Source organism: Nipponia nippon, unplaced genomic scaffold (assembly GCF_047370975.1).
Source record: "Nipponia nippon isolate SJK-2023a ecotype South Korea unplaced genomic scaffold, ASM4737097v1 scaffold_1, whole genome shotgun sequence".
In the NCBI taxonomy this organism is placed as follows: domain Eukaryota; kingdom Metazoa; phylum Chordata; class Aves; order Pelecaniformes; family Threskiornithidae; genus Nipponia; species Nipponia nippon.
Window position 1 is genome coordinate 56,666,716 of NW_028262290.1, and position 25,918 is coordinate 56,692,633.

Consider the following 25,918-nt stretch of genomic DNA (forward strand, 5'->3'; position numbering starts at 1 on the left):
GGCAAAGGCAGAAGGAAGGTTATCCTAGCACATTTTAGGCTTCTTGTGACGTTCCAGACCACTCCAGCCTTATTCCTAAATAATGATCTAACTAGAATGACTGGTCATCACAGCCCCACTCTGATCTTTCCCGTTACTCTGTCAGACGATAAAATAGCACAAGGAGTTCTTTGTTTATAAAGCACTATTGCTGAGACAATTACATGCAAAATAAGTATCCCAGTATTGCTGTTGTACCCATTTCCTGTAGTTTTAGAGCAGATATCTCTGAAAACATCTTCTGTCCTTCTGCATAGCGAACGAATACTGCATTCAAGCCTTCCTTCACACTACAAGTCCCTGTATGCATTTGTAAATAAGGTGTGATTTTATGACCAATCAGTCAGGCTCCTTGGTTCTAATCAGGAATATTTTGTATAATACGCGCGATGATGGCCAAGCAGTTCCCCTGTCCTGCCCTTTCCACCCATGTGCTCTCTCATGCTGGCTAAAGAAGCTGCATGTGCAATAGCTTGAATCCCTTGATAAACTCGCAATGTCAAGAGACATGAAAGGCGTTCAGCCCTGTTCATCAGCAAGTCCTAATTGGTATCTTGAGCAAGGCTAGAGGACTGCTAAGATAAATCTATACAGTGACCTATTCATGAGCTGCACTCAGGAACTCCCACGTATTTTACAGGAGGAATTTATTTAAGGTATGCTCTTATCTGAGAGAATCCGTAAAGCCTTAAGAGATGACATATTATATATTTTTAAAAGCTCCCTGATTTTATATGAACACTTGAGATACAGTAATCTGTGAATTTATTCAGATTTGTAGCTCAGCATAAAGCTGTCTGGTTTTTGGACAGACCTTTTGATTTACCATCCTGTGGTGAAATCGCTGCAGGAATCTGGAGAAGGTCCAATTCTATTTGTTTAAAGTCCTGATCATGTGGCTTTGGCATTCCTAACATATCCAGCAATCATTTGCTTTTAATTACCATTCATTTCAACCACATAAGTAATGAATGTGGCTACCACATCCAACTTACAGGCTGTGTAAACTCTTGAGCTGGGTGGAACGTTCTTCTATATAGAGGCTTAACTATAAATTTAACTCAAAATGTGAATCCTCTTAACTTATTTTAGGCAGGCTTTTATAAGTTTAAAATAAAAATAAATAAAAAGGAAATGAAAAAAGCCTTTAATTAAAAGATTCCACACAATACACCTGATTCACTTCAGAAGCAATTTCCTGGCCTCCCCAATCTCTTGGTATGACTGTAGAAACCTTAAAAAAACAAGTTGATTTAACGTTTCTATTTATTCATGGTGTCCAGTTTCCAGAGGAGTCTGTGACTTGTAGTTTTAAACTCAATTTAGCATTTAAACTCATTTTCAGCTGGGTCCCAGTGGAGCAACAATTAGAAAAGGAAAAGAGTTCAAAGAAGAAGGGTTATAACCTTTCAGCGGTATGTTTGCCTGGACTTAAAAAAAAAAAAAAAAAAGCATCTCTGTTACTATTCTTCCTACATTTGGCAAACACTAGGTCAGACAGCTGGGTTGCAAACCTGTTGGTATAGAGAACTTCACGGTTAGGTACAAACCAACACCCAGAAGTCTTTCATGGCAGCTGCCGCAAAGGTTCATTTTTTAGGGGTACTGTTATTTGTATCATGCTGAAAGCCTAGTATCAGCAGGTCCAACTTCCCTTGAGAAAAAAGAAATCTCACATCAAATCTGAGCAAGAGGAACCTACCAAAAAACACAAATAGAAGCTGCGCTGTTGCACACTTTAAACTTGTGTTAAACCTATGCATCTTTTGGCGTTGAAGGCTTCAGCTAAGACTGGTGTCCCAGCAATCCACATGCTGTGTATATATACACACACACATTGTGGGAGCCAAGCAGGCCTTGCAGGCAATGGCTGGAGGAGAAACAGACGTATTGTAACTCTCCAGAAGACATAACTGTCCCAACTGGGAGTCGAGCAGTGGCCTGCAAGTCAGGACCTGGGGTCCCCATTTATTAAACTATAGTGGTTTAACCACTGGAATCTGCACATAAACTGGAATCTGCACATATTTTGGTGTACTCAGAGTTAACCTGTGCTTTCTCTAGTAACAGCACTTTCTGTAGCCAACAGTACTCTTATGAATGGGCTTCCAGTGCCATAAATTCAGCCTCGAGATTCAGCCTCTGCCAAGACCTGGCTACCAAAAATCTTATTTGGAAGCACTGTACTTCACGAATACCAGTGGATAAGTAGCTGGCTTGTTTGCTTTCCCCCTCCCCCAGTTCTTGTAAATATATGATATGGAAGCCTCCCCTGGGAGCCACGCCGCAGGCTCTCCCCAGTCGGAGCGCGCGGGTACCCCCGGGCAGGACGTGGCTGTCCGGACAGGTGGGATTGCGGGATAACAGTGTGCAGGGTGACCCAGGCAGGCAGGCTGAGGCTGCTCTTATCTTCCACATAGAGATGTCACCCACTCAGGTCAGAATGGATCGGATCATGCCTGAGATAATGGACTTTGTGAACGTAAATGAGAGCTTTCAGTGCTCCCACATTTTATTTAGCTAACGTGGCTCAAGAAAGAGACCTCTTATGCACAATTCGATCCCTTAAATTTGAGCATTATATTTCAGAGGCATTATAGTTTAGAGGGGAAAAGTGATGCTACAGTAGCAGAAGACCAGCAGGAAAATCATTACCAGTGTGTCCTAAAATTACAGCAAACCTGGACAAAAATCTTATTTGTATAAAGTTGGTTGACAATACATCTGATCATTCTGACTGTCATGAAATCACTACAAGGTGGAAGTGTAAGCATTTACTATGTTATCTATCAGCCCATAATAAGATAGCTAGATTTGACCAGAAAAAAGAATCAGCTAGAGTGAATTAAATCAAGATTTTGTCTCTGTTTCATGTGGTCAGAAAAAGATCTACCATATTTTCTAGAACAGATACAACAGAGAGCTGGTGTCAGATAATTTGTACCTACAGATACCTGCAAGGAAGAGATTTAGGAAAGAACTCTCACTCCCAAATAAGCAAAGAGAAAGTCAATATGCTTGTTTGAATAAATTAAAGAAAAGTAAAATTTTGATGAGCGTGCTGTCGTTCACCTCCTGCTGCTGAAACTCTCTGTTTTGGGAAGACATGTTTTAAAAGAAAACGCAAATTTGCCCCTGGTCACTTGAAGAGAGCATAAGAATGACAGAAATGACAGCAGCTTTCACACAGAGACACAGTTGACTGTAGATTAAAATTATTCCTGGGCCAGGCTATTAAAACGATTAAAGGCAGATCACAAAGTCCTGAACCATTGAAATTTGATGTTCACAGGAGGCAGACGCAACCCAGGGCGGACGGTTTCGAATGGAAGGGAAAGCCAAGGCTTTCTCATCAAAACTCTCCCTTCCCCTGTCATTGCTTCCTGCTATTGCTGATAAGCTGTAGCTGATTTTTGAATCGGTTGCAACGAGATGATTAAGAATGGTGATAACCCATTAGCTGGACGTGATGGTGCGGCAGTGCTCAGCTGGAGCACAGCGGCGGCAGCGGCAGCAGGCAATGTGGTTCCAATCGCCGCCTGCCTTTGAAATGTCACCGGGAAAGATCTATCGACAGCCCTCCTGCTACAGGCCATCAGTGTCTACGCTTCCTGTTTGACTTTCGTTTAACTTACTACGGGGTTGATCAGTTCCCAATGAAGCTGAGGGCACTTTGAGGCCCCTTTGAAAACTGAATTATCAAATGGAATTAGAGCCCCATTCAAAATTCACCTGTTTTTCATTTCATTAATGTGTGTGCCTGCGTCTGGATCCATGACCTGCACAGCCCATCAGTTTTTTTCCCTTCATGCTGCCCCTTTCATGTGTCTACCTTCCAAATTCCCTTTTTTCTCTTCAGGTTATGGATCACCCCACTTCTATATGCTGATACAATTTCATTTCCTCTCTCCCTGGCACTCCCACAGCTACACAAGCATCCACTGATGCCTGTTTCTCTTGTCCTTTTTCAGTCCTGTATCAAACTTTCTCTCTTCTCATCTGCTAGCCTATAGCCGTGGTCCCAGCCAGCCACTTCCATCTTTGCATGCAAGCCTTTGCTTCCATCTTCACAGTGGCCTATATTGACCTTAGTTCATCAGACTACTTTTTGCACATTTGATGCAGTCTCATAAACCACAGAAGAGTTACTATTCTCACGCAATATGCTCTGTGACCTTTTTTTAATTGGCTGCATCATCTGTACTGGTGCAATCCACCTCTTATTTTAGAACCACATCTACATTTTCGGTTACACTAGTGCACTGACTCAGAAAAGCTGAGGGCTTTGTCACTCATATCTTAAAAAGAGGGCATATATATGCACACATACCTTGGCATTTTGAAGAGGAGGTTGGTAACTAGAGGGCCGATAGTACCTCCTCTGAGTAGCATCGGTATGAATGTCTCCGAGAAATAGCTCCTCCACAAGGTGGTCTAAATTGTGGTGCAGGTACTGCTTCTCCATGCGGATCAGCTGGAGTTCGTGCATGGCAAAATTCAGAGCTTTGGTGCATTCACAGCCGTTCTCTTCTCTCAGCAAATCGTAGCTCACATCCTGCTCCCAGGGACTATCTTCTGGTATAAATCCAGGACACGTATGGTTCACCAACTCACTTAATTTTTTGGCCACTGCTTCGTTGTGGCATATGATCTGTATGTTGCGTAGCTGGTAATCAGCTTCAGTACCCCCTCGGATGATCCAGGATGCTTGTCGAAGACGTATTTTGCCACGTATAACTAATGTGTAGATAGGGTTTGTGCAGCGATTGCCACCGTAATAAAACTGATAGGCCTTAAATGTATTATTGTGGTAGAACCTGTAAGATCTTGTGATGAACTCTGGGCCTGCTCTAACTTCACAGCTGTGGGAAGACAGAAAGTGATGGAAACAAAATTTTAGCAAGGTGGCACATCACGTACACTACGGGTAACAAGACCGAGCAAACCTGCATGGGTCCACAGAGACACTTGGATGCTAACATCCTTCTGGCATAAATGGGGGTAAATAGGAACTTGGCATCTGTGGCCTGCCAATTAACCAACGATTGCCCCTGCTGTTACGCTGTTATTAATATACTGCTTCATGGTGATCATATCTAACTAAGGGCTTTATCTTTGTAGGTTTAAATACTTTGAGTCATGTTTTGCTTTTCCTTTTTGTCTAGGGATCTCCATGTGGCTCAGTTCTTCTCTGAAAAAAAGTAGGAGCTTATTAAACATCTATTCTTCTCTTTTGCATGGTACATTTAGCAAAAGGACTGATAACATCAGAAAGCGAAATGCCAAACATCCACAGAACAGTACAAAGAACTGGCTTCTATGCTGCTGTAGAAGCTTCTCAGCGGAGCTCCACCAGCTCTGGTCTGCAGAGGACGTGCAGGATCATGTCCTCAGCTTTTCCACTCCAACTTCAACAGGGGTGGCAGTTAATGCAAACTTCTGACCGTTAATGCAAAACTTCTATTTGGCTTGAATTTGGACCATGCGATATTCAGGTTTTGTGTTTTTTCTTTTTTTTTTTTTTTTCCCCCCTGAAGGTGTAAATGGCAGTTAAATTCCACTTCCTGTAGAAAGTCCTTTTGTGCCTTCAAACCTGTCCCCCTTGTCACATCCACACTGCTTAACATAAATACCCCAGTCTTTCCTACTACAAGTCACTTCAAATAAGCATGTGAATATTGCCTGCTGAGACACAGAAAGCAAAAAAGCTCTTTGAATTACAAGTCATCATGTATAGAGAGTAATAGACCTGGTGAAATACAGCTTCTTAATTTCTTTTGCTAATAAAACCTGTGGTAGACACATGCTCTGAAAACAAGGACCCATTCAATGGATCTAATGCATGTAGTCAAAGACAGCACAATGTTATGTTTGAATAAGCATCCATTTTGGCAACTTGGGCTCCTTCCTATTCAAAGAGAGATTTAAAGATATTTCACAACATGCTGTTTAAAATCCAGACTATAAATCGATTCATCAAGACAGCTTTATAGCATGCTATTCTTCTGTACATAACACTGCTCCTTCTCCTTTTATGCATAAACATATAGAAAGCATCTGGAATTCAAAGCATCACCATATTAAAGAAAATATTTCCCCTGCTGCTTGAAGTGGGAATATTCATCCTTCCCTCTCTGCTTCCTTCCCCTCTTCTCTTCCACATATATCACTCAAACATCTTGTTTTATCTTTCCTTACCCAGTAGAGACCCAGTGTCCCTCAATATTGGGAGGCATCTGCACAGTGATCCGGGCTCCATTGTGAAGGTGTTTCAGCATATGATGGCACTGTGACTCCTTGAAAGCCCTCCATGCACTCTTCTCCAAGGACCGAGGATGGGATCTGCTGTCCGGGTGAAGAAGAGCAGAACCTTCTCCCAGCCCTGTGACAGAAATTTGTAAATTATCATGAGACCCTGCTGAGAAGGGCTTCAACACGATAAAGGAGGTTGTGAACATCTTGTGTTGAATGACACTTGTTCGCAATGTTATGTGTCTAGGAAAGTACTGTTTACATTTCTTTTCTCATATGAGAAAAAAATAAATATGGGAAGCTCTTTCTCTCCTTCAGCCCACTAATCATCCACTAAACAAATTTGCTTTACAAAATACACTGGGGAGAAGGGCTTGAACCAAAGTGTTGCATTTCCACGCCCAAGAGATGTGGCTCTGAACCTGAATTTTATAGACACCTCTGTAATCTCTGGTCAGGACAATCAAAAACCTGGACCGTGGAACTTTTAGAAAGTTGCATCCAGATCCGGACATAAACTCTGCGGTTTCAGCCCACCTCTAATTTGAACGCTTCTATAATAAACTTGCAAATAAAGACTACTTTTTAAAGCCAAGGGAAAACAGATATTAAAAGCAAAGCCTCTGCACACAGGAAGCCTCTGTGATGACTGAGGTGGTCAATTAAAGGCAGATTCTGCTATTTTTATTTTAAAGTGGAAAAGGAATTTCAGAAGCTAATTTTATCTCCAGCACACAGTAATTTTGGTTTCTAGTAATGTATACATACAAAACCCACCAGCGCCCTCTCTACACAATATTAATTGAACAAAATGAATACGTAGCTTCAGAAGGAATGCGTCTTTACTCTTTTAGGCACAGCCTGCTCTTAGATACGTTGGAAAACATGGATCAAAAGAAAAAAACACATCTAGAGGTTAAGAGGTGAAAAACATGAACCTTACATAATGGGTTGGAAACTGTATTACTTTGCCAGAAGGAATTTAAGAACCAGCGGGCTAGAAAACGAATATGGGGTGGGGTGGAGGGGCTGGTTGCGTGCCTGGGAAGTCGGGGCGGCTATCTCGGGAGAGGGATGTCTTGCTAACACACGCACCCAGGGCCAGCATCTAGGATTCACCCCTATCTTTTCTGGTGCTCTCCTGGCTGCCCTGGCTCAGGAACTGGGCTGTTTGGGATCACCGGGGCGTGCTGCAACTCTACACCCTGCCGAACCGTCTAACGCAGGATCCTATGTCTTCTTCCCCAGGCCCCACCTACCGCTTAGGCACGTGCTTGAGCGATGTGCAGCATCGCTACAGAAATTACAAGAAAATCAGTATTATTTGTTTTTAGGTAGACACTGTTTCAAACCTTTGCCATTTCCTATTGCAAAAAAAGAAAATGGTGTCAGTGATTCACTATCTTGCCTAGGTCTTAGATCTTCCAGAAGAAACTTGGGTAACACCTGGGAAAATGGCATTGCTAAAAATATAAATACACGTCAGCCATTTGGAAATAGCAATTCCTAAGCTAAACAAAGGCAAGGACTTATCCAGTAGGCAGGGTAAAGAATGATCAGAAAGAATACAATAAATACTCGAATGTAAACAGTGCTCACCACTGAATGATCTCAAGATTTAATGAGATTAATGAATAGAACCTCACAAAGTCTCTCCTGGAAAATCTGGTAGCTTTGTTGCTGGTTACAAATAATTCTTCCATCTGAATGAGAATTTACAGCCTTACTTTCTAAAGGGTAATAAATACTAGGGATGCTTTGATATTTGAGCACACCATCTGAGATGCCCTTAAAGGAGCCTGATTTTCAGAGGGTCAATACTTCTCCCTTTCTGGAAGTCAAGGTTTCTCACTCCATTGGTGAGCAGAGTCACTCATGTTAGTGACAAACAACTCCCACTCTACAGGCAGAAACAGTACAGCTGCTTCAGAAATGGTACAGCCATGGCAGGGTGACTCTCTGCTTGAGCTGACTACATCTTTGGAGAGGCAGAATTTACTAGATAGGGTCAGTGCTTCATGTATGCAGCGGTGCAGCCTCCTGGGCTGAAGCCAGCATCTCTGCACAGCAGCTCTGTGCTGTGCCATGTCTGCAGCCCACCTCACCTGGAGCAGCACTTGACACTCTCAAAAACTTGGGCTTATTTGGTTTATCTGACACCTTGTGGGTATGGGGAGGATATCACAGGCCTTCACACTGCCAGAAGAACAAGTTCAGCCAGGTACAGGTAAGCTTACCAGTATATTTATTTTTGTCATTACGAATCACAGCTAGTGACTGAGAGCTTGCCTTCTAACACCCATCTCTACCTCTAAGTCTCCACATGCTCAAAAAGCCCACATTACTTCAGCACCTCATTCTGAAATGGAATGAGCGCTCCTGTCCATGGGCTCAGAGCATCTTTTGGGTCAGAAGCGACACCTCCTGCAAGGTAGCTGGTAGAGGCTGTAGCTATCAGTACTAACTTTCAACAGAAACATAGCTGTCAGGATGTCTCCTGATGACAAATTATCTCACACTGAAAAAGTCTTTGAAAATTTACATCTCCACTTGAAGCTGTTAAGCATTTGAAATCTGCCATCAAGAGGAGGTTTTGAAATGGTTCAAGTGACTATTTCCAAGGCGTATTTATTATGCCATTTTCTTCTAAGAAGTTGTATTTTGCCTAGCTCATGTCATATGATTCATTAATACAGACACACTTAAAAATGAATGATTTATTCATTTAAACATACTTGGGCATTTAATTTCTCCAAGCAAAAATCCTTCTGTGGGAGGATACCACCTTGCATGTGCACATATCAAAGGAGAAAATGCAGTAACCACATTATACATTCCCAATAGTTCCCTGGAGGAAATAATGAAAAGAAGGGGGTTTTGAAAAAGAGTCAAACTTTATGTGGTATTATACAGTGCCTTTTCTCTGATACAGCTCAAAAGCAAGGGGGTCCCGGCTCTCCCTGTCACATGTATGTAGTTCTGTCTGCAACTTGCAAACGATAAACTGTAACCAGTGGACAGAAGGGAGAATTGCATCAATAGCCCGAGAGATCTGTGCCTGCAGAGAGGGTGTTTGTTTGGGACTCTATCCATCCAACCGTGGCAAATGAGGGCAGGAACAAGTTTGTTTAACCAAGACAGGCATAAGAATGTAACAAAGGCTGCAGAGACAGAGAAAGGGATGTAGAAAACACACACATGCTAGGCAACATCACACAAATAGGATGTGAATATCAGAATATGAATTATGGTATAAAATTCAGTGATGGGACCTTTACCTATGTTTGTGTTGCTGGCGCCAGGAAATAATTTAGCAGAGTCTCTTTCCTTACTGAGTAATCGTTTCAATGCTTTTATATTTACTGACATATGCCTGTAGATATGACTACCATACAAAGGCACCATAACTTCCCCTAGTTCCGTCTTAAGATCAAACACAAGACCGGTGATACGCTTCCCACACAGGGCATTAAACCGGACACCGTCTTCCCGTGTCTTTCCTCGCAGCAGGTGCTCAGAGGCAGCGCGGCGTCCCCCTCCTCCACCCCTGGCCGCGCACAACGAGGTGTTCTGCAAAGCCGAGGTCCTGCAGGGATGACAGCGCTAATTTTAAAAGATCCATTTGGCCATGTTAAATGGGACATCGTTGGAAGGCTCAAGGTTAAAATGTGCTTTCATGAAACTGGGAAAAGAATTTCATGGCTTTTTAAAAGCCCACTTTGGAGCATAGACAGAGTTGCAACATAGTTGGAGCCACTACTTTCATTCAAAGGGATCCAAGTCTGCTGTTCTCTACAGCACAGACAGACGGTAGGCTTCAGTACCTCCTTGACAAGCCATGTAAGTATCTCAGACTCAACTGAGAGTATCTCAGACTCTGGCTGACTGACTTCTAAATTTTTGTGTGTTATAAAGGAATCTTATCCACTTGTTAAAAAAAAAATAAATAAAAAATATACCATGTTATCACTCAAAACTGTGACAGACTTCAAACAAAAAACAATCTTTGCATGAGACTAATAGCAATAATCCTGTGAAGCCTCTGGATGGCTTTCACTTTAGTCACACCACAACCAGAAGTCATAAGATTGTACCACCCACCCCATGGTGGCTGTTTATGCAAAGGAGCAAGTCCAAAAGGAAAATTCCAGAATCCATCAGAAATGCCAGCTAGAAAAACAAAGCAAAACAAATGGATTTTCTGATGAGTTGATATCCAACTTATCTTTCATAATCAAGCCGTGGCAGTGTAGATCACAGCTTCAGCATCAAACTAACTGAAAATAGTATAAGAGGTGCTACAGCTAGCTGGTGATCCCTGCCCGGGCCCCCCCCTTGACAGGGGCAGATACAACGTCCATCTGAGCGGGAAAGTGGAGGTCTGCACAGCTACCACTCCAGTAAGATGTGGATAGGAGCACGCACCACACCAGACAGAGGACTTCAGGCTCTCAGGTTCACCTATAAACCTGTATCTGATGTGGGAACAACCATTCAAGATAAAAATAATTGTTAAGGGAAGATAGGTTACTTTCAAGTTCTTCGAAGACTTCTGCACATAGCTGCGAGTAAAATACAAATCTTAAAAGGGCAATCTGTTGGCAGCCTGTTACCCAAACATGTTTCTAAAATGGCTATGACAAAGCTCTCCACCAACATTTCTGCAAAAAACCGCCAGCTGCTAGAATAAATGTTTCGGTTTTCTGAAAAATAGTATGCAAATAATGTACAATCGCAACACAGATAATAAGTAGAGTTGTGCTTGAACACAAATTCTTATAATTTAATTCGTGCCTAAACACCCTGGCCAAATTCTGTTCACAACTATGCCAGATCGCAAAAGTATAACTCAAATAATCTTAAACTGTTTAGATTTAATCAGTTTAATGAACACCTCTACCAGAATCTAAACCATAGCTTCAAACACGTCCAAGTGTAGTGCTTCAAACCAGACTCAAAGCTACTCGGCATTCAGCAGGTTCACCCTTTGCTAAATGGGAGAATAAATGTTACCTAAAAATAGGATTCAAAACTGGATTTAGACTGGGATTGCTCAGCAGGAACCACTTCACTTTTTCTTTCATTTATAGCAATGTAAATCCAGAAGAGCACTGTTTTATTACAAATTAAAACAACCTTGAGTGATAGTACAAGTTCAAAATATGTGATGGCTTCATCTCTGATAGAAACATTTTAACATGCATGCTTTATTTCTGCAGCAAAATCTTTTCAAGTTAGAACTTGTTTGAAACTCAAAAAACCTTACAACAGATGAAGAATAATTGGCTGGATTAATTTTATAGCTCTCCTTATCTGGGCAGTTGCCCTACACAATTAAATAAAGAGACATTTGGATTACGCTCTTTCTTGATGTGGGATAGCGTTAGATAATGCCCATGACAGGCTTCTAGCTACAGCGCAAACTTACGTAATTGCCATGGAGAATATCATGTCCTGTTACCAAGCCGCCGTCTGTGTTTACCAGTGTTTTCCCTGCACTTGAAACTTCAAAGAGTCCTCGCAGGACTGGGCCCTAAATTAGCTACTACAAACAAAAGGGTCGGGAAAGGAAAGCTGGGGTTTATGGCCATGGAAGCAGACAGGACAATGATTTCCTTTCACATGTATCTGTTGCCTTCCTTGTGCATACAGAGTTTCCCCGGTACAGCTTTGAAAGAGGCATGAAATGAATGTTTCAGAGCTTGGGAGATCCTGAAGAGAGATCTAAAGTATGTTTAGATAGGACAGCTAAAAAGAAACTCCTCCAAGGCTGACTGGCCCAGCATTGAGATCCTCTGTTATTCTACAGCTCGGTCCTTACTCAATGTCCCATCTTGGAAGAGGTCAGAGAACCAAGCACCGAGCAGTTAGACAGCTGATAACCTCTCCTAAAGTGAAGTTTGGCTCTTTCTTAATTGGGATGACTGCTGCTACCCATGCAAGGTGAAACACTGCTGCCTGCAGCAGGGGCTTCTTTATGAAGCCCTGAAGGTTTAAAGCCCACCTTCCTTCAGGGCAGCAGGAACTCCGCCACTGGCATGAGTGGGTGTAGCACTGGGCCATAAGTGGAATTCAACATTGACGGTAGTTTGGTCTTGCCCTCTCTGAAGGAAACATCTGCTCTCCGTCAGAGACATCTGCCGTGCAGCCTGCAGACCTGTCCTCCACCCACACCTTGGCACCAGGATTTATTCAGGTGGAACTGCCCCGAAAACTGATGGGACTTGTGTCTGGATAAAGACAAGGCTAAACAAGCTCACTACGTATAATCCTACCCTCTATCAGCCCTGCTTAAAGTGTCTCGTCTAATAAAATACTAGCCTTGCCTTGAATAGCTGAGGGTATTTGCCTTCAGCATGGTTGAGGCTAGCTTAGGCCTTCAGCACCTGGCAGCCCACCTCTACAGAGGGCAAAAATTGCCCTTACTGTTCATGACACCTACATCGCACCACTGTTAGCCCACAGTCAAGCTACTGAGATGAGTGAAACTGAATTTACACTGGTGAAGTTGTGAATAAAATTGAGCTCATCTTCTAACTCTCCCTGCAAATTCTACAAGTCTTACACTAAGCAGTGTGTCTTCCCCTCTTTCTCTCTTTATTGTCTTCCAGATTTGCAAGTGCAGTATTTTATGAGGGAACAGATCACATCTGCCTCTAGCATGGAGCACAATATTTGTCCATTTTATGGATACGGGTAATTATATCTTCTGATACATTTACTTATTATTTTCCTGAACAGGTCTTGAAATAAAACACTTCTACGTAACTAATTTAAGCAATATTGCCAGAGGACTTTTGAAAGCATAAACAGTTTTGCTCTGAAAAGCCTAGCAGTCCGGTCTTCATCATCTTTATTAGTACTATTTCCATGATGTTATCAACAAATCATTTTACTTAAGTTTCTAATTCATTACTCTAACAGTAACATAATCAGAAATACACTATAGTTTCTTCTTAGCATCTGTATTTGTAAAAAAAGAGTTTACATTTACAAAATAAATTAGCCAAATTTGTTTTGAATCCACTTGAACGTAGCTTTTATTAATCAGGTTTTCTGGAGCTGAATGATCTTAGCATTTGACATCTGAAACTTCTGTGGCTTTTTGTCTAAGCAAAGAAAACAGTGATAATGGACAACTTCCAGCTGCAAACCTTTTTTTTCTTTTTTTTTTTTTTGACATTGTACAGGTTTTATTTTGATTAATGAAGACTAGTTTTTCCAAACTTCAATTCAGTGATGTTAAATAGGCATTTCTTAATGTAATGAAAGCAGAAGCTTCAGCCTTACAGGACATTTCAACTTGTGTTATAAAGCTTTAAGCCCTAAAAATCCTCCACACCCACCCACCCTCACTCGCTTTTAACCCTTAAATTGCCATGTGCAATAGAAATGCAAAAGAAAACATCACGTGCTGTAAAGAGGCTTAACACTGCGATCCCCTGGGATTCCTGGTTATTCTTACATATTACCAATTCAGGCTAGCCATTGACCGAAGGATGTTCCTAGTGACTCTATGGCACAGAGGGAAAAGCTCTAGGCCAAGCTAAAGCTAACAGGGTAAACAGATTTAGACAGGCTACGTTTCAGTGCATTATATGCCACTGATGTCATTTTGAAGTTTGCAAGAGGGCAACAGTTTCCCAATGCTTGAAGCTCAGATCCAAACCGTGCACTGCTACATAACCGAGGTGTATATCTTTGTATACAAAGCGCTGAGTTATATCTTTCTACAAGAACTTAGGTTTATGTTATTTGGTGAAATATAACTGCAGATGGAAGAAATAGATGATTTTCCTCCTTCATCCTCTTTTGGCAGCTGCTGTTTTGATCTGATCACTGGCCCTGATTGGTTTCCTGCTCCAGCCAGGGTTCAGCTCTGCTCTGTAATTCCAAGCAGATGAGCCGGGGAGTCCAACCCTGTAATTACACCTCCTCTCTTTACCCTCTAACTTCAAACCTCCCATTTCAACTTTCACATCTCAGATCACAGAGTTTTAAAGAACACCTCTGACGTTCCGGCAGGTCTGGCTCAACTAAAGACATTTCTACGCTCTCCGGATTTCATAGCGGAGCTGCCAGAAGGATACAAAACCCCCTCCTGGGGAACAAGGTCTCTTGCTCTTTCGTTCTCAAAACAAAATACACAATCAGAAGCCCATGCTCTTTATTATTTATTGAATACCATCTGTGTGCTTAGCACTTGTACAAACACGGAGAGAGACAATCCCTGCTCCACAAAATCAACCCCAGGAACAGCTTTGAAATCCTTACCCCAGCTCACATATCTCACACTGAATCCATGTAGGTCACTTGCATTGTAACAGTTAAAATAAATTCCTCTTTTTACAAGTAAGCTCAGGGTCCCGAGAAATTTAACTGAAGAAGGCTGGATGCTACAAAGTACTTCAGAATGAGGAACACTCTTCCAAACGATGCTGTAACCGAGTAGGCTCTTTCAGAACAATACCGCGCCCGGATTTTTCAAATCTGGCTGCCAAATGTTAGACATACCTAAGCAGCTCATTAAACAGCCTCCTTTTCAGAAGTTGCTCTTGAAGAACACTGGCTTTCTGGAAGGATGGGCTATCTGTTTAAGTGCCTAAATACGGATTTACAGGCTGAACTTGTAAGTTTAAGTTTAAATATGCTGGCTTTTCTCACTAAAATTTTGCCTACTGTGCAGTTTCAGAGCAACGTCAGCCCAGGGCTAAGCTGAGAGAGTGTCAAAGCAGGACTCTGTGTAATGACACCCAGAGCCTCTGTGCTCTGCAGCAAAAAACACTTTTAGTTGGGTATGAGACCCAGTGCTGGCAAACTCTGCTGCCTAAGGCTTCGCAGAGAATACCTCTAAGTCAAAAACCTCTTCTTCGCCTGCAGGTGAAACATGGGTCCCAGGGAAGATCTCGGACAAGCTGCCGGAGTTTGGTAGAGCCGGCCCTTTGCCCAGCGGTGAGTAAAGCACCTTTGTGTGTGGAGCCCGGACCAGCTGCTCCATCCAAGCAGGTAGAGGCGCGCAGCGGTAACACCGCCGACACAAACTTCGGAGCGGGGCACTTTCTCCGTGATTTTACCTACACCGGCTGGCTGCCACCCTGCACCGCACCCACACATTTTGCGAAGGGGTGCCGCTAACGAGGGGGTTCAGGCAGTGCGAACAAGGTCGCTGCCCGTTTCGGCATCCATACGGACCCTTCCTCTGCCAGACCCCCCGGCCCGAGCAGCCGGGACTCAACGCCCACGACGGGCCAGCGCACCCACCCGCGACCCTCTCCCCCCACCAGCGAGGTTACGGGGCCCGCTCGCAACCAAGACGACCCGGTCCCCCGTCCCCACCACTCACCATGCAGCAGCAGGGCTGGGAACAGGTATCTCATCAGGCTGCCGTACGGGGTGGACATCTCCCCGCCTGCAGCGTCCCCTTCCCCGCGCCTTCGCTCCGGCCGCCGCCGCCGCCGCCGCCACCTCCCGCCGCGCCGCCCGCGCCTCAGCGCCGCCGCGGGCAGCCCACGGCCCGGCGCTGGGGGGCAGGCGGCTGGCGGGGCCGGGGACCGCCGGGCACCCTCCGGGGCCGGGGGCCGCCGCCGCCGCTGCCGCTCCTCAGGGCTCCCGCCCCGCACGCTGCCGCCCCGGCTCGGCCGCCGCCGCTCGCTGCCCGAAGATGCCCGCTCCTCCGCCACCGTCGCGTCGTCCGCCGTCTCCGCGGAGCGAAGCGGCGGCTCCGCTTCATATTTCCCCTTCCAGCAGGAGGAGGAGGAGGGGTCGGGAGGTGGGGACTCCTCCCGGGGCGGGGAGGGGGGCGGCCCCGCCGGACACCGCTCCCACGACGGGGGAAGGGGCTGCCCGGGGCACGGCGGGAGCCTCCGCAGGGCGCGGATGCGGGGGGGGGGGGACGGGACAGGAGGCGGCGAGCACCGGGCTGTGGGGGACGGCGGGCAGCCCGGGGGTTGTGAGATCGGGGGAGGGGGACGTGCCCGTGGCGGGGCTGGAGCACGCGTGGGAGAGGGTGCGGGGGTGGTGGGACCTTCCTCGGCTGCGGGGACAGCGGCCCGAGCAGGGGCGGGCGGTGCCGGCAGGGCTGCGGCTCCCGGTGCCCGCATCCCGCCGCCCGGGGGCTCCGAGCGGGCGCCCGCCGCTGCGCCCCTAAGCCGGAGAGAAAGAAAGTTGGCGTGCGCCCTTACCTCGAAAAGAAACCTTTGTGCGGTTGCGGCTTTCCACGTAAATCGGGCATTTTAAAAGCTAAAACCAGATGCCTAGGTTGCCTTCTTTGGTGCTGCGCTCTCCTGCACGCTTTTCCCCGTGTCTGTGGTAGTCTTGCTTTTTATTCTAGTCTTAGGCCTTGGTCATCCAAACACTTTACGCATGTGCTCAATGTTGTACACGTGAGCGACCCATGTGCCTGAGCTTAAGCAGGAGGCTTTCGTTTGTCATGTCCTCTGGACAGGGACATCACGTTTTCTAGTTTGTGTTTGGGCTCGTGGGCTCAGCTGTACATGGCAAAGAATGTGTAACAAATTGGAGGGAATTTTGAGAAAATCAACGTAACCGCGTTTTGAACATCTTAACTGCCCCAAAGTGTTTACACGCTGCATGCTTAAAAAGAAATACAAACGATGATTCCTTCCAACTCCCTTGAGAGGGGAGAATAAATTTAATCTTCCTCACTTATAGAGGGAGGAAACTGAGACAGAAACAAGTAAGTGGTGAGTCAGAATTAGAGCTCCGGTGCTTTGGATTCTCAGGGTTACGTTTGCGCCTTCACAGAAACGTTTTTCAAGCCAGAAAGGATGGTTTCCAGAGCACTTGGTGGCGGTCTGTACAAGCCTGTAGCGGTCAGATATCCTCTCAGTGACCTGGAGGGAGAGGCACAGGGAAAAGCAACATCCTTTGAGAAACAAGTGTCCATGAACATGAGCAAGTAACACTGGGTAAGGCTGTAAAAATGCACTTGCCCAATGTTGCTTGCTCATCTTCAGCCTGTTCCTGTAGTTGCCACAGAGGTGTTTGTCAGGTATGTGTGTGAAGGGAGGTGATTCTTGCTGTAGATGCAGTGCATGTGGAAAAAGCCTTGTGTACCCACTTGGCTGTTTTCAGGGCAAAATTCTGATTTCACCACTTGTAACAATCCTCCAGCGGCAGAGACACCCAAGTAGCTTTTCTTTACCTGCAGGTTCAGTAAGTGAAACAAATCCAGTGAGCAAGGAAAACAACAATGTTCGCTTAAATACAGTACCAGCGTCTGCATTTCTGAGCCCTGGGGACCCGTGATGTACTTCAGATCTGCGTGCGATGGTTGCCTCTCCTCAGAGAAGCTCCTGCCAGGGTGATCAGTGAGGTAGCGCCGGGCCGGCAAACAGGTGGTGTAAGGAGAAGTGAAAGGCAGCGTATGTGGGAAAGCGAATTGCCCTGTTGTTGGCCATGAGCAGCAGGTTATTACGAAGGGGTCCTGCCTGAGGGAAGAAGCCAGCTTGAAGAGTCTCACGTGTTTGGCAGGTGCACAGATAATACGGCATGTAGGAAGGCTCTTAATGTAAGTCATCTGCTATTTACCTGAGCGTAAAATGTAGGCCAGCATCACAGCAGTCATGAAGGACTAGCAGTTTTGAAGTATAATTGTATAAAAGCAGCAGCATCCAAAAGGAGAGGCTTTTTCTATAGACACAACCTGCTTTACTGTCCCCAGATCAAGCAACATAATTATCTGCAAAAAGATGAGACTGAGGATCGCCTGCAACAAGTCGTTTATCCCCGAAGTCAATTATGCCAGAAGCTCACGGTTTCTCTCCGGGGAAGAGTTAGCATTACTAACAGCTTTTCATAAGAGGAAGGGAGAACAATTTTACTGCTCCATTGGCCAACTTGGTAAATGAGGCTCCGCTTGTGATTTACTATCAGTGCAGCTTCAGACGTGGTAATGAAATAAAAGGAAATCAATACCCAATGGGTTCAGACATGGGAGAACTTGCCAAAAACAACACAGACTATACTTTGTCTTTTACTCATCTTTTTTATTTTGTGTTATTTTAAGGATATGGGGTTTTTCAGCCTGATGCACAATATTTTTTTTTAAATATACCCAGTCCTACTTGTTTCATTACTGTGCCCCTGTTCAGAATGTGCTGTAATGGGAAGCAGTGACAAATAACAGCTCTTTGCACTTTGATCTAAGCAGCATGTCACATCAGCGCTCATTAAAAATTGTATTAACCAACCCAACCATGGCTTTCTGAACTTGGGCTCCTGGGGCAGGGTATATACCTAATGTAGGTATAATGTAAAATCATCTCAGCCATTCTCAACAATCTTGTAGTGGTCAAAGCATTTCAAAAAGGAAGTTGTCAGCAGAAGTTTCCACAGAAAGGAGCTGTTTTGAACAAAAAAAAAAAAAAAAAAAAGATGGGAAATGTACTTTGTGGCTGGGGCCCTGTGCAAAAAGTATTAAAATAGGAAGAAAACTAACTTGTTGGACTTGTTGCGTGACACTTCAAAGATCTAGGCATATCAGCATAGCACTAGCTAAAGTGCCGGTTAGTTGGCTGGCTGCCAATGCCAATCTGGTGGTGAAAGATACTGAAAAGAGAGAGAGGATGGGAAAGAATGGAGGGAGCGAGCACGTGGGACGCTTTATGCTATGGAGAAGAATGGGATGCGGCAGCAGTCTTCGACTCGGTAATGCTTTGACAGTGCCACAACTATGATTTGCTAATGGCTGTATTATGTTTTTAAAAAGACAATATGCTCTCTTGAATAAGTCAAAGGAGCAGGACGTAAAGATTTATTAGAAAGGAGTGGAGTGACTAATTCGCAAAGAATCAAACGCCTGTCAGATTTCTATTTGTGAATTGTCTGTGACAAATTCATCAAAATAAGTGAAGATTTGGAGAGAAGTTTTCCTACATGTCCAGCTTGAGTTAGAATCTTCAAGACGAGCCTGCAGCCTGTCTGATACGTAGAAATACGCACTGTGTGACTTCTTATTTCGGCTTCAGCTGTTTGAGGGAGAAGTTAAACTGTTTTATGTTGTAAAACAAATGTCAATCGGTTTGTTTCTCTTTTCAATTTGGATTGAAAACGCTATAGTTTATGTGGTATAGCAGGGTTTATCAGTTACTGCATCTATCATTTTTATATTTTTAGAATAAGGTGTTTAAGCTGCTGATGTTTTTCTTATTCTTTTTTTAAAAAAGTAACTGAAAGAGCCTTTGGCAATATTTTCTAAATGTTCGGCTCCCAAATTGTGCAGAATATTTCACCTTCCCCTACCAGAAACTTGAGCTTCAATGCAGCCACTGAAGCCAGTGGAATTTTATGATTATTTTAAGGGATGCTGAATCTGGGGTTAGTTTTCTCAAGCATGTACCTGTGGTAATGCTCACCTGCAAACTGTGGCTGCGCAGGTTACCCCAGAAGTCTATCCTTTATTGCTCTTCCTTGTTTAGGTAGCTAACTAGTCTGAGAAGTATATTTTGGAAACAAATTTATTTTAGTCATCTAAGACACAATGCACATGTTGAAGGTCTGCTACCTGGTTAACAGGCATAGAAAATATAGACCAAACATAGTAAAAATGAAGGTCTTGTGGCCATTGTCAAGATAGGTTCTTTTCCCTTTTTTTTTTTCAGATACATGCAGAGCCATGCATGCACACACACACACAACCCATCTGCTAGAATAGCCTTGCTGGTTTCACAAAAACGTAGTTATCTGAAGTAGGTTTTTTAGTTTTCCTAGAATGGTTTGAAAACTAGGTGGGCATAAAGGTATAAAATGACATGAAGAGTAGACCCTGCAGACCTCAGGCCATCCCAGGCAAAGAAATCAAAGAAAGACGTAAAGAACTCAAACAAAGCAAATGGCTTTCCATAAAATAAGCTCTCTCCTTCTTGTTTCTCCACTTGGTTCTGGCATTTGAAATGTGCTTGTGATTTGATTGCCCAGAGCCAAAGAGGAACTTCTCTGTGTAGAATTACTTTACTATGAGCACGGACAATTTCACGGTGCTGTTGCTGCAACCAGAGCTTTAGGGCTGGGTCCAGCTCCCAGTGAGCTCAGCGGGGGTCTTGCCATTGACTATAGCGAGGGCTGGATCAGGCCCTGGATGAGGCTGTTGGAAAGGCCAGCTGGAACAGCGAGTGCTTGTTGTATGCTGACAGCATTCATCTGGAAGCACGGCAAACAGGGGCCAAAGGTATTTCTTCATCCAGCGTACGTACGAGCAGCCATCCTAACCCTCTCCAGCGCTGCTGCTTTCATTCATTCATGGCACTCAAATACCATGAATATGAATGTGGTAAAAATGACTTCCTAAGTGTTGTTTATGCCTTCTATTGTTTGCACAGTGGCTTTCTGATGTTGTGACTTAAAAAAAACCAACAGCCCCACACAGCCAAACCAGCAGATTGAAAATCTGTTGTAGTCTGGGCAAAAATGCCCTCCATACATCTTCTTGCTCTGCAGTGTTGTGCAACTGGTTGGAGTAATGACAGTTTCCATTGCTGCAGACAAAAGAAAACTTCTGGAAAAATTTAAGCACATGTATGGTGTTGTTCATTGCTGCTTGTATTTTCTCAGAGTGAAATTAAACTTTTATTTTGATTAATTTCTCAGAGAAAATGGAAGTTCTGGCAATTTTTAATAAACTATCCAAAGAAGCAGGTTTAATTTCCAAACTGAAAAATGGATTAATGTGACCTGCCAAGCTTGTGTGAGAGTCTCAAGTAGCAGCTAATGCACCTGGGAGCTACTTTCCTAGTTTATGTTCTTCTTGTAGTCCCTTTGGGGCTAATGCTTCTCCAGGTTAATAACATCCTTGGGGAAACGGGATTTTCATCCCTTGCAGAGCACTGCCCGTAGTCTTCCTTCCACTTGGCAAACTTCTGCAGCAGGGGAAACACACATGGGAGAGACAGAGTGGGAAACTGAACCTATTCCAGGCAGCCCTCTTAAAGAGGGAGCTGTTCCTCAGCAAGGAGAGGAGGAAGCCCTCCTGCCCTTCTGCCCATAGCTGACCCAAGTGGTCAGTTGGACTGGGTGGACCTTCAGTGTTGCCTTGAGGGAGCAGGTGGGAAATTTTCTTCCATGGTTTTGTTCACTGTTTGTATTCAGTGATGGGTCTCTTGTAATGTGCCTTAGCTACACAAATGGCCAAACACAAGTTGAAAGCATGACCCTGTCTCACAGTGCCCCTGGCTTTTTGTAATGGCCCTTTGGCCGGCTTGTATCCAGTCTCATTCTCGTGCTAAGGTTGATTATTTCTCAGTGTGATATTACAGCAGCCACTTTCAGTCTTGGTCTCGAATCGCAGGTATCACAGTCTGGAAGGTCTGCAGATATGTCAAACATATTCATGTGCAGGCATTTTTTTCTTCTTTCATTACAAAGCTGACTCTTGTTCAAAGCATTCACTGAATTTTAGACTCAGGGTCCTGGCTCTCAAAATCACTTGTATGTTCAAGCACAAGTGTGTTTTATCAAAACTCCTTCCCAAAGGGGGCTAACCAGCATCTTTCAGCAAAAGAATACCGCTTCCATGCACTTTCAAACAATGACATAATCACGGTGTCATCATGGCCACTGAGGGCACAGCTGGCTCCAAAAAAACATAGAAGCATATGTTTTCCCAAGTAGTTTGAAAATAAGGAGAAGGAAAATAATTAAGCAACAAGAAGTCTTGGAGAGTTACCCTTTCTAGTCTCAGCAGCTGGGGTGGAATGGAGGCCAGGGGCAAGCCTTGGCTCTGGCTTGTTGTGCAAGGCTAGTGCACATCATTTGGTTTCTCAGGGCTTCAGTTTTCTCAGCAGTGGGAAAAAGGTACAAATCTGTGGATAACTTCGTGGACTAAAAGCAATGCATGTACACTATGAATGGTAACTTAGGGTGGGAGTTCACCCATGGATAGAATGGCATTAATATGTCTTTAAATAAGATATGTCACAGAATCACAAAATTATTGAGGTTGGAAGGGACGTCTGGAGGTCATCTGGTCCAACCCCCCTGCTCAAGCAGGGCCACCCAGAGCCAATTGCTCAAGACCGTGTCCAGATGGCTTTTGAATATCTCCAAGGTGGGAGATTTCACAGCCTATCCAGGGCAACCTGTATATACATCATTTCAGGGTATTCCCAATCATCTGCAGTAAGTTTTGAATTCCTTCCATCATTTCCATCTATTTACCAATGCAAAATGTATGTTATATAGATATATTTGTATAGGTGGTGTGTGTACATATACGGTATGCATATATGTATAAAAGATGTCTGTTTTCTATACGCATAAAGTCTTTGAAACATCTGGATAGTGCATTATCCAAGCACATGCTTTTCAAGTCCATATGCAGCCAGCCAGCTTGCTGACTGCCTGAATTAAACTGCCATCTTCCCAGACAATTCTGTCTGCAGCTGTAAGGTGTTCTCTAGGCTACTTAAAAGCTGCCAGGTTCTGTAGGAAAACTGCTTATCTGCTGAGAAAATATTACCCGCAGCTTCTTGGAGAGAAGCTCCAAGTTTCTCAGAGCAGTGGCTAAATTACAGTTGTAAGTAATAAAAAGAGAAGAGAAGAAGGAAAGAAAAGACACCGGCTGAATTCTGGCTCATTTCTTTCCTCTCCCATTTTTGTGCTTGGTGCAAGAACTAGGGGCGTAACAGCCGGGGTGGTGTAAGACATCTCTGTGTTTTCTGAGGCCGATGCTATTTAGGCTCTGGAAAATAGCTCGTGAGTAACTGCCCAGAGTAAGAGAGAGCTGCTCTGTCCCCTTTTGTGTCTTTGTCCATTACAGACAACTGCGCAGAGCAGTCGCATGGTCGCAGTGTCCGGAGGATACCTCACACCTCCTCTCCTGCCTTTTATTTTTGGTCTGGACAAAGTTACAATTAACTTGTATCAAACAGCCCTTAGAGGTACCTTCTCTTCCTGCTGTGGGAGGAATTAATAGCAGCACAGAAGCCCTTTATCCCTATCCCATCCACTGGCTGTGACCCCAGGAGCTCTGGCAGCCCCTTCCCCAGCCCTCCTCTCAGCCCCTTCCCTTCACACCGCTGCCTAGCCTCACACCAGCAAAGAACACGTACCCGTGGAGGACTACAACAAACACCTGGCCAAAGGGACATACTCGAACCTCTGTTGCCTTGTGCGGTAAGGCGCTGTGTGCGCATGGGATGCTTAAGGAGGAAAACAGAGAGCAGAGATGTGGACCATGGAGAAGGCAGCCAAGGCGTGCTGACCCTCGCACCGCTCTTCCTCTGTTGGATGCACACACACACAAATAAACACCCCATGTACAGGCAATCCGTGAAACTGTTTTTCCCATTGGAATAATCTCAGCTACTCCATTTATAACCACACGTGTGTGCGGCTTGCTCCTGGCAGATCATTCAGTGATCTCAAAGCTATCAAGTTACTAAAAATATCCCCTTCAGCCCACTCTTTAATTACTGAACTGTTCCCCATCATGTTACAGAAAGAAAAAGTACATTTGGTAGTAATTGTCTGACATGAAGGAGTCTACACACAGAGCTCTCTGGTCGTCATGCAAGTGTCGTAAACTCCCAGCTATATTTTAAAGAAGCGTTTTGCAGAGGTTGCCTCCATTGTGAATCAAGGGGCAGAGAGCTGCTGCTGCTTTCACTCTGGTCTCCGCTCTCCCGGATCTGGAGGAAGCTAATGTGGTCAGAGTGAGCGGCCGGTCGGTGACTCTGCGTTGACGCACACGTGGGGAGCAGAATTTTCTTCTGAGGATCATTGTGTGTGAAATGGGAGCAAGCTGCCTGTGATGAATGGAGCTGTTTGGAAGGAAAAGGAAGGGGTGAAGTTAATACAAATTCCTCAGGTCATACCAGATATGCCCCATGGATTTTCATTGGGGGGCACAGAGAGACCCAAGCAGTGGATAGAAGCTAACATTTCACTTAAAGAGTGTAAAACAGAGTGCCTTTCTGTAGCTATTGTCTATTCTTATTGCTGTATATTATGAATATAGACAGCAGCACGGCTACGAAGTCTTCTGATGGTGCCATCACAACAGGGTCTACAGACCAGAGTAGCCTATGGGCTACCACCTCCAAGGACTACAGGGAAGAGGATTAAGGACGGCTGGGTGCAAAGGGCCCACTGCAACACGCTCCACCACTCACAGACTCTCTCCTCCTTTGAACATCAAGATTGGGAAATCAGGAACTCAAGAGAAGTGCAATTTAATTGCTCACATGCTCTCATGGTCGGCCATTACCAAACTGTTATTACTCATCTCATTCCTGTCTGACATGAGTTTCTGGCTATTTATGAGCTCTTCAAACTTACTTTTACTTGCTTATACTTGGTTTTGGGCACCTTGACAGTACAGAAGTTTGCTCTGAAGAGCTATGTATTCCTTATTCGCTGGTGAAGGGTCCTAGATGTAAGCACTGGGAATGCTTTACAGCATAATAGGCAGGATAACTTGTATCCCAGGAAGAGAGATGCACAGCGGTCCTTAAATAAAGGATGGCAATTAGCCTGCCTTTTACCAACCCTGATGATGATGATGATGAAAATATTTATCCCTTTACTTGCTTTTTCAATTTGCAAGCACACCTCTACCACCAAGTATGTTGTTCCAGGTTTTGTCCAGGTTTATACAATTCAGTAGTGTCCTATTGCAGTCCGTGGGAGTTTCACCTTTGGTTTCAACAGAAGTGGGATAGGTTGTAGGGCTAGTGACAAATCCTTTATAGTTCAGTTTGAAAGCAAGTGCAAACAACTAAAAGAAATGTCTTAATAAAGATAATTTGCATGTTGAAACTTACATTGCGTAAATGTGCCATTAATATCATTAATATCTTCCTGGAGATAAGATGCAATGAACTTCTTTGAAGATGAATTGCTCAACTCACCACTGGCATGACTTCAGTGGAATCTCACCCACTTCTGCAGTGATTTATTTCGTCTGGAGCATTTTCCTCTGGGAGTCCAAGATGTCTATCTTTTCAAATCCATACAATCTAACATCAGAGAACGCAGAAGCAGGACTCTCAAGTTCCAGTACTAGCTCAGCCATGAACTAGCATTATGCTGGTTATCTCATTTAATTTCTGTGGGCCTTGGCTTAATCATAAATCTCAGAGGTATTCTTATTTCTTGCAAAACTTTTCAGAATCTCACTTTGAAAGATGTACTCATGAAAAATTTAAATTACCACAAATTAAGTGCTTCTAAAATCATTTTAAAGTAGAGGAGATTCATTCCCACTAAAAAGAAAAGAGGAAATGTTCCCTGAGGCTGTTGTAGAAATTTTTGATCGTGCCTAATATGGTGGAATAGCAAACAAATATTATTGGGGTGTTTGTTTGCAACAGAGAGAGGCCTTGTCCTCAACTTTCTCTGTTGTTATATTGGTGTTTGTTTGTGTATTCAAAAGTTTAAAGTGTTTACTTCTATTGTAGGAGAAGTGGCAATGGTTCAGGCTTGAGCATGAGTTGTGATGGGCTGCCTTTAAAATTTGTCACATTTGACATGGAACAAAAAATTGTCTGTACAAATGTTAGTTTAAGAAAAAAATGCCAACATTTTAATCCTTTATGATAAGTGAACAGTTGGATTTCTTTAACCCACTTTTATGCCTCCTTGATGTTGGCTAGGAGCTGTTTTGGGTCTG

At 44.1% G+C, this 25,918-nt stretch overlaps 1 protein-coding gene across 2 annotated transcripts in view; it reads right to left on the minus strand.

The window, feature by feature from the left end:
• Positions 1 to 16,597, minus strand: part of APCDD1 (APC down-regulated 1) — a 33,268-nt gene extending 16,671 nt beyond the window's left edge. The window contains exons 1-3 of one of the 2 annotated variants that reach the window (XM_087756800.1): positions 16,473 to 16,597; positions 6,238 to 6,421; positions 4,370 to 4,901 (exon numbers count right to left, since the gene is read on the minus strand). In XM_087756800.1, coding sequence (XP_087612926.1) covers positions 4,370 to 4,901; positions 6,238 to 6,317 — 612 coding nt within the window. In that variant the 5' untranslated portion in view covers positions 6,318 to 6,421; positions 16,473 to 16,597. Of the gene's footprint in view, positions 1 to 4,369; positions 4,902 to 6,237; positions 6,422 to 15,634; positions 15,781 to 16,472 lie in introns of those variants that run through there. The other variant, XM_009470744.2, reaches the window with a different exon arrangement.
• Positions 16,598 to 25,918: the final 9,321 nt, after the last annotated feature.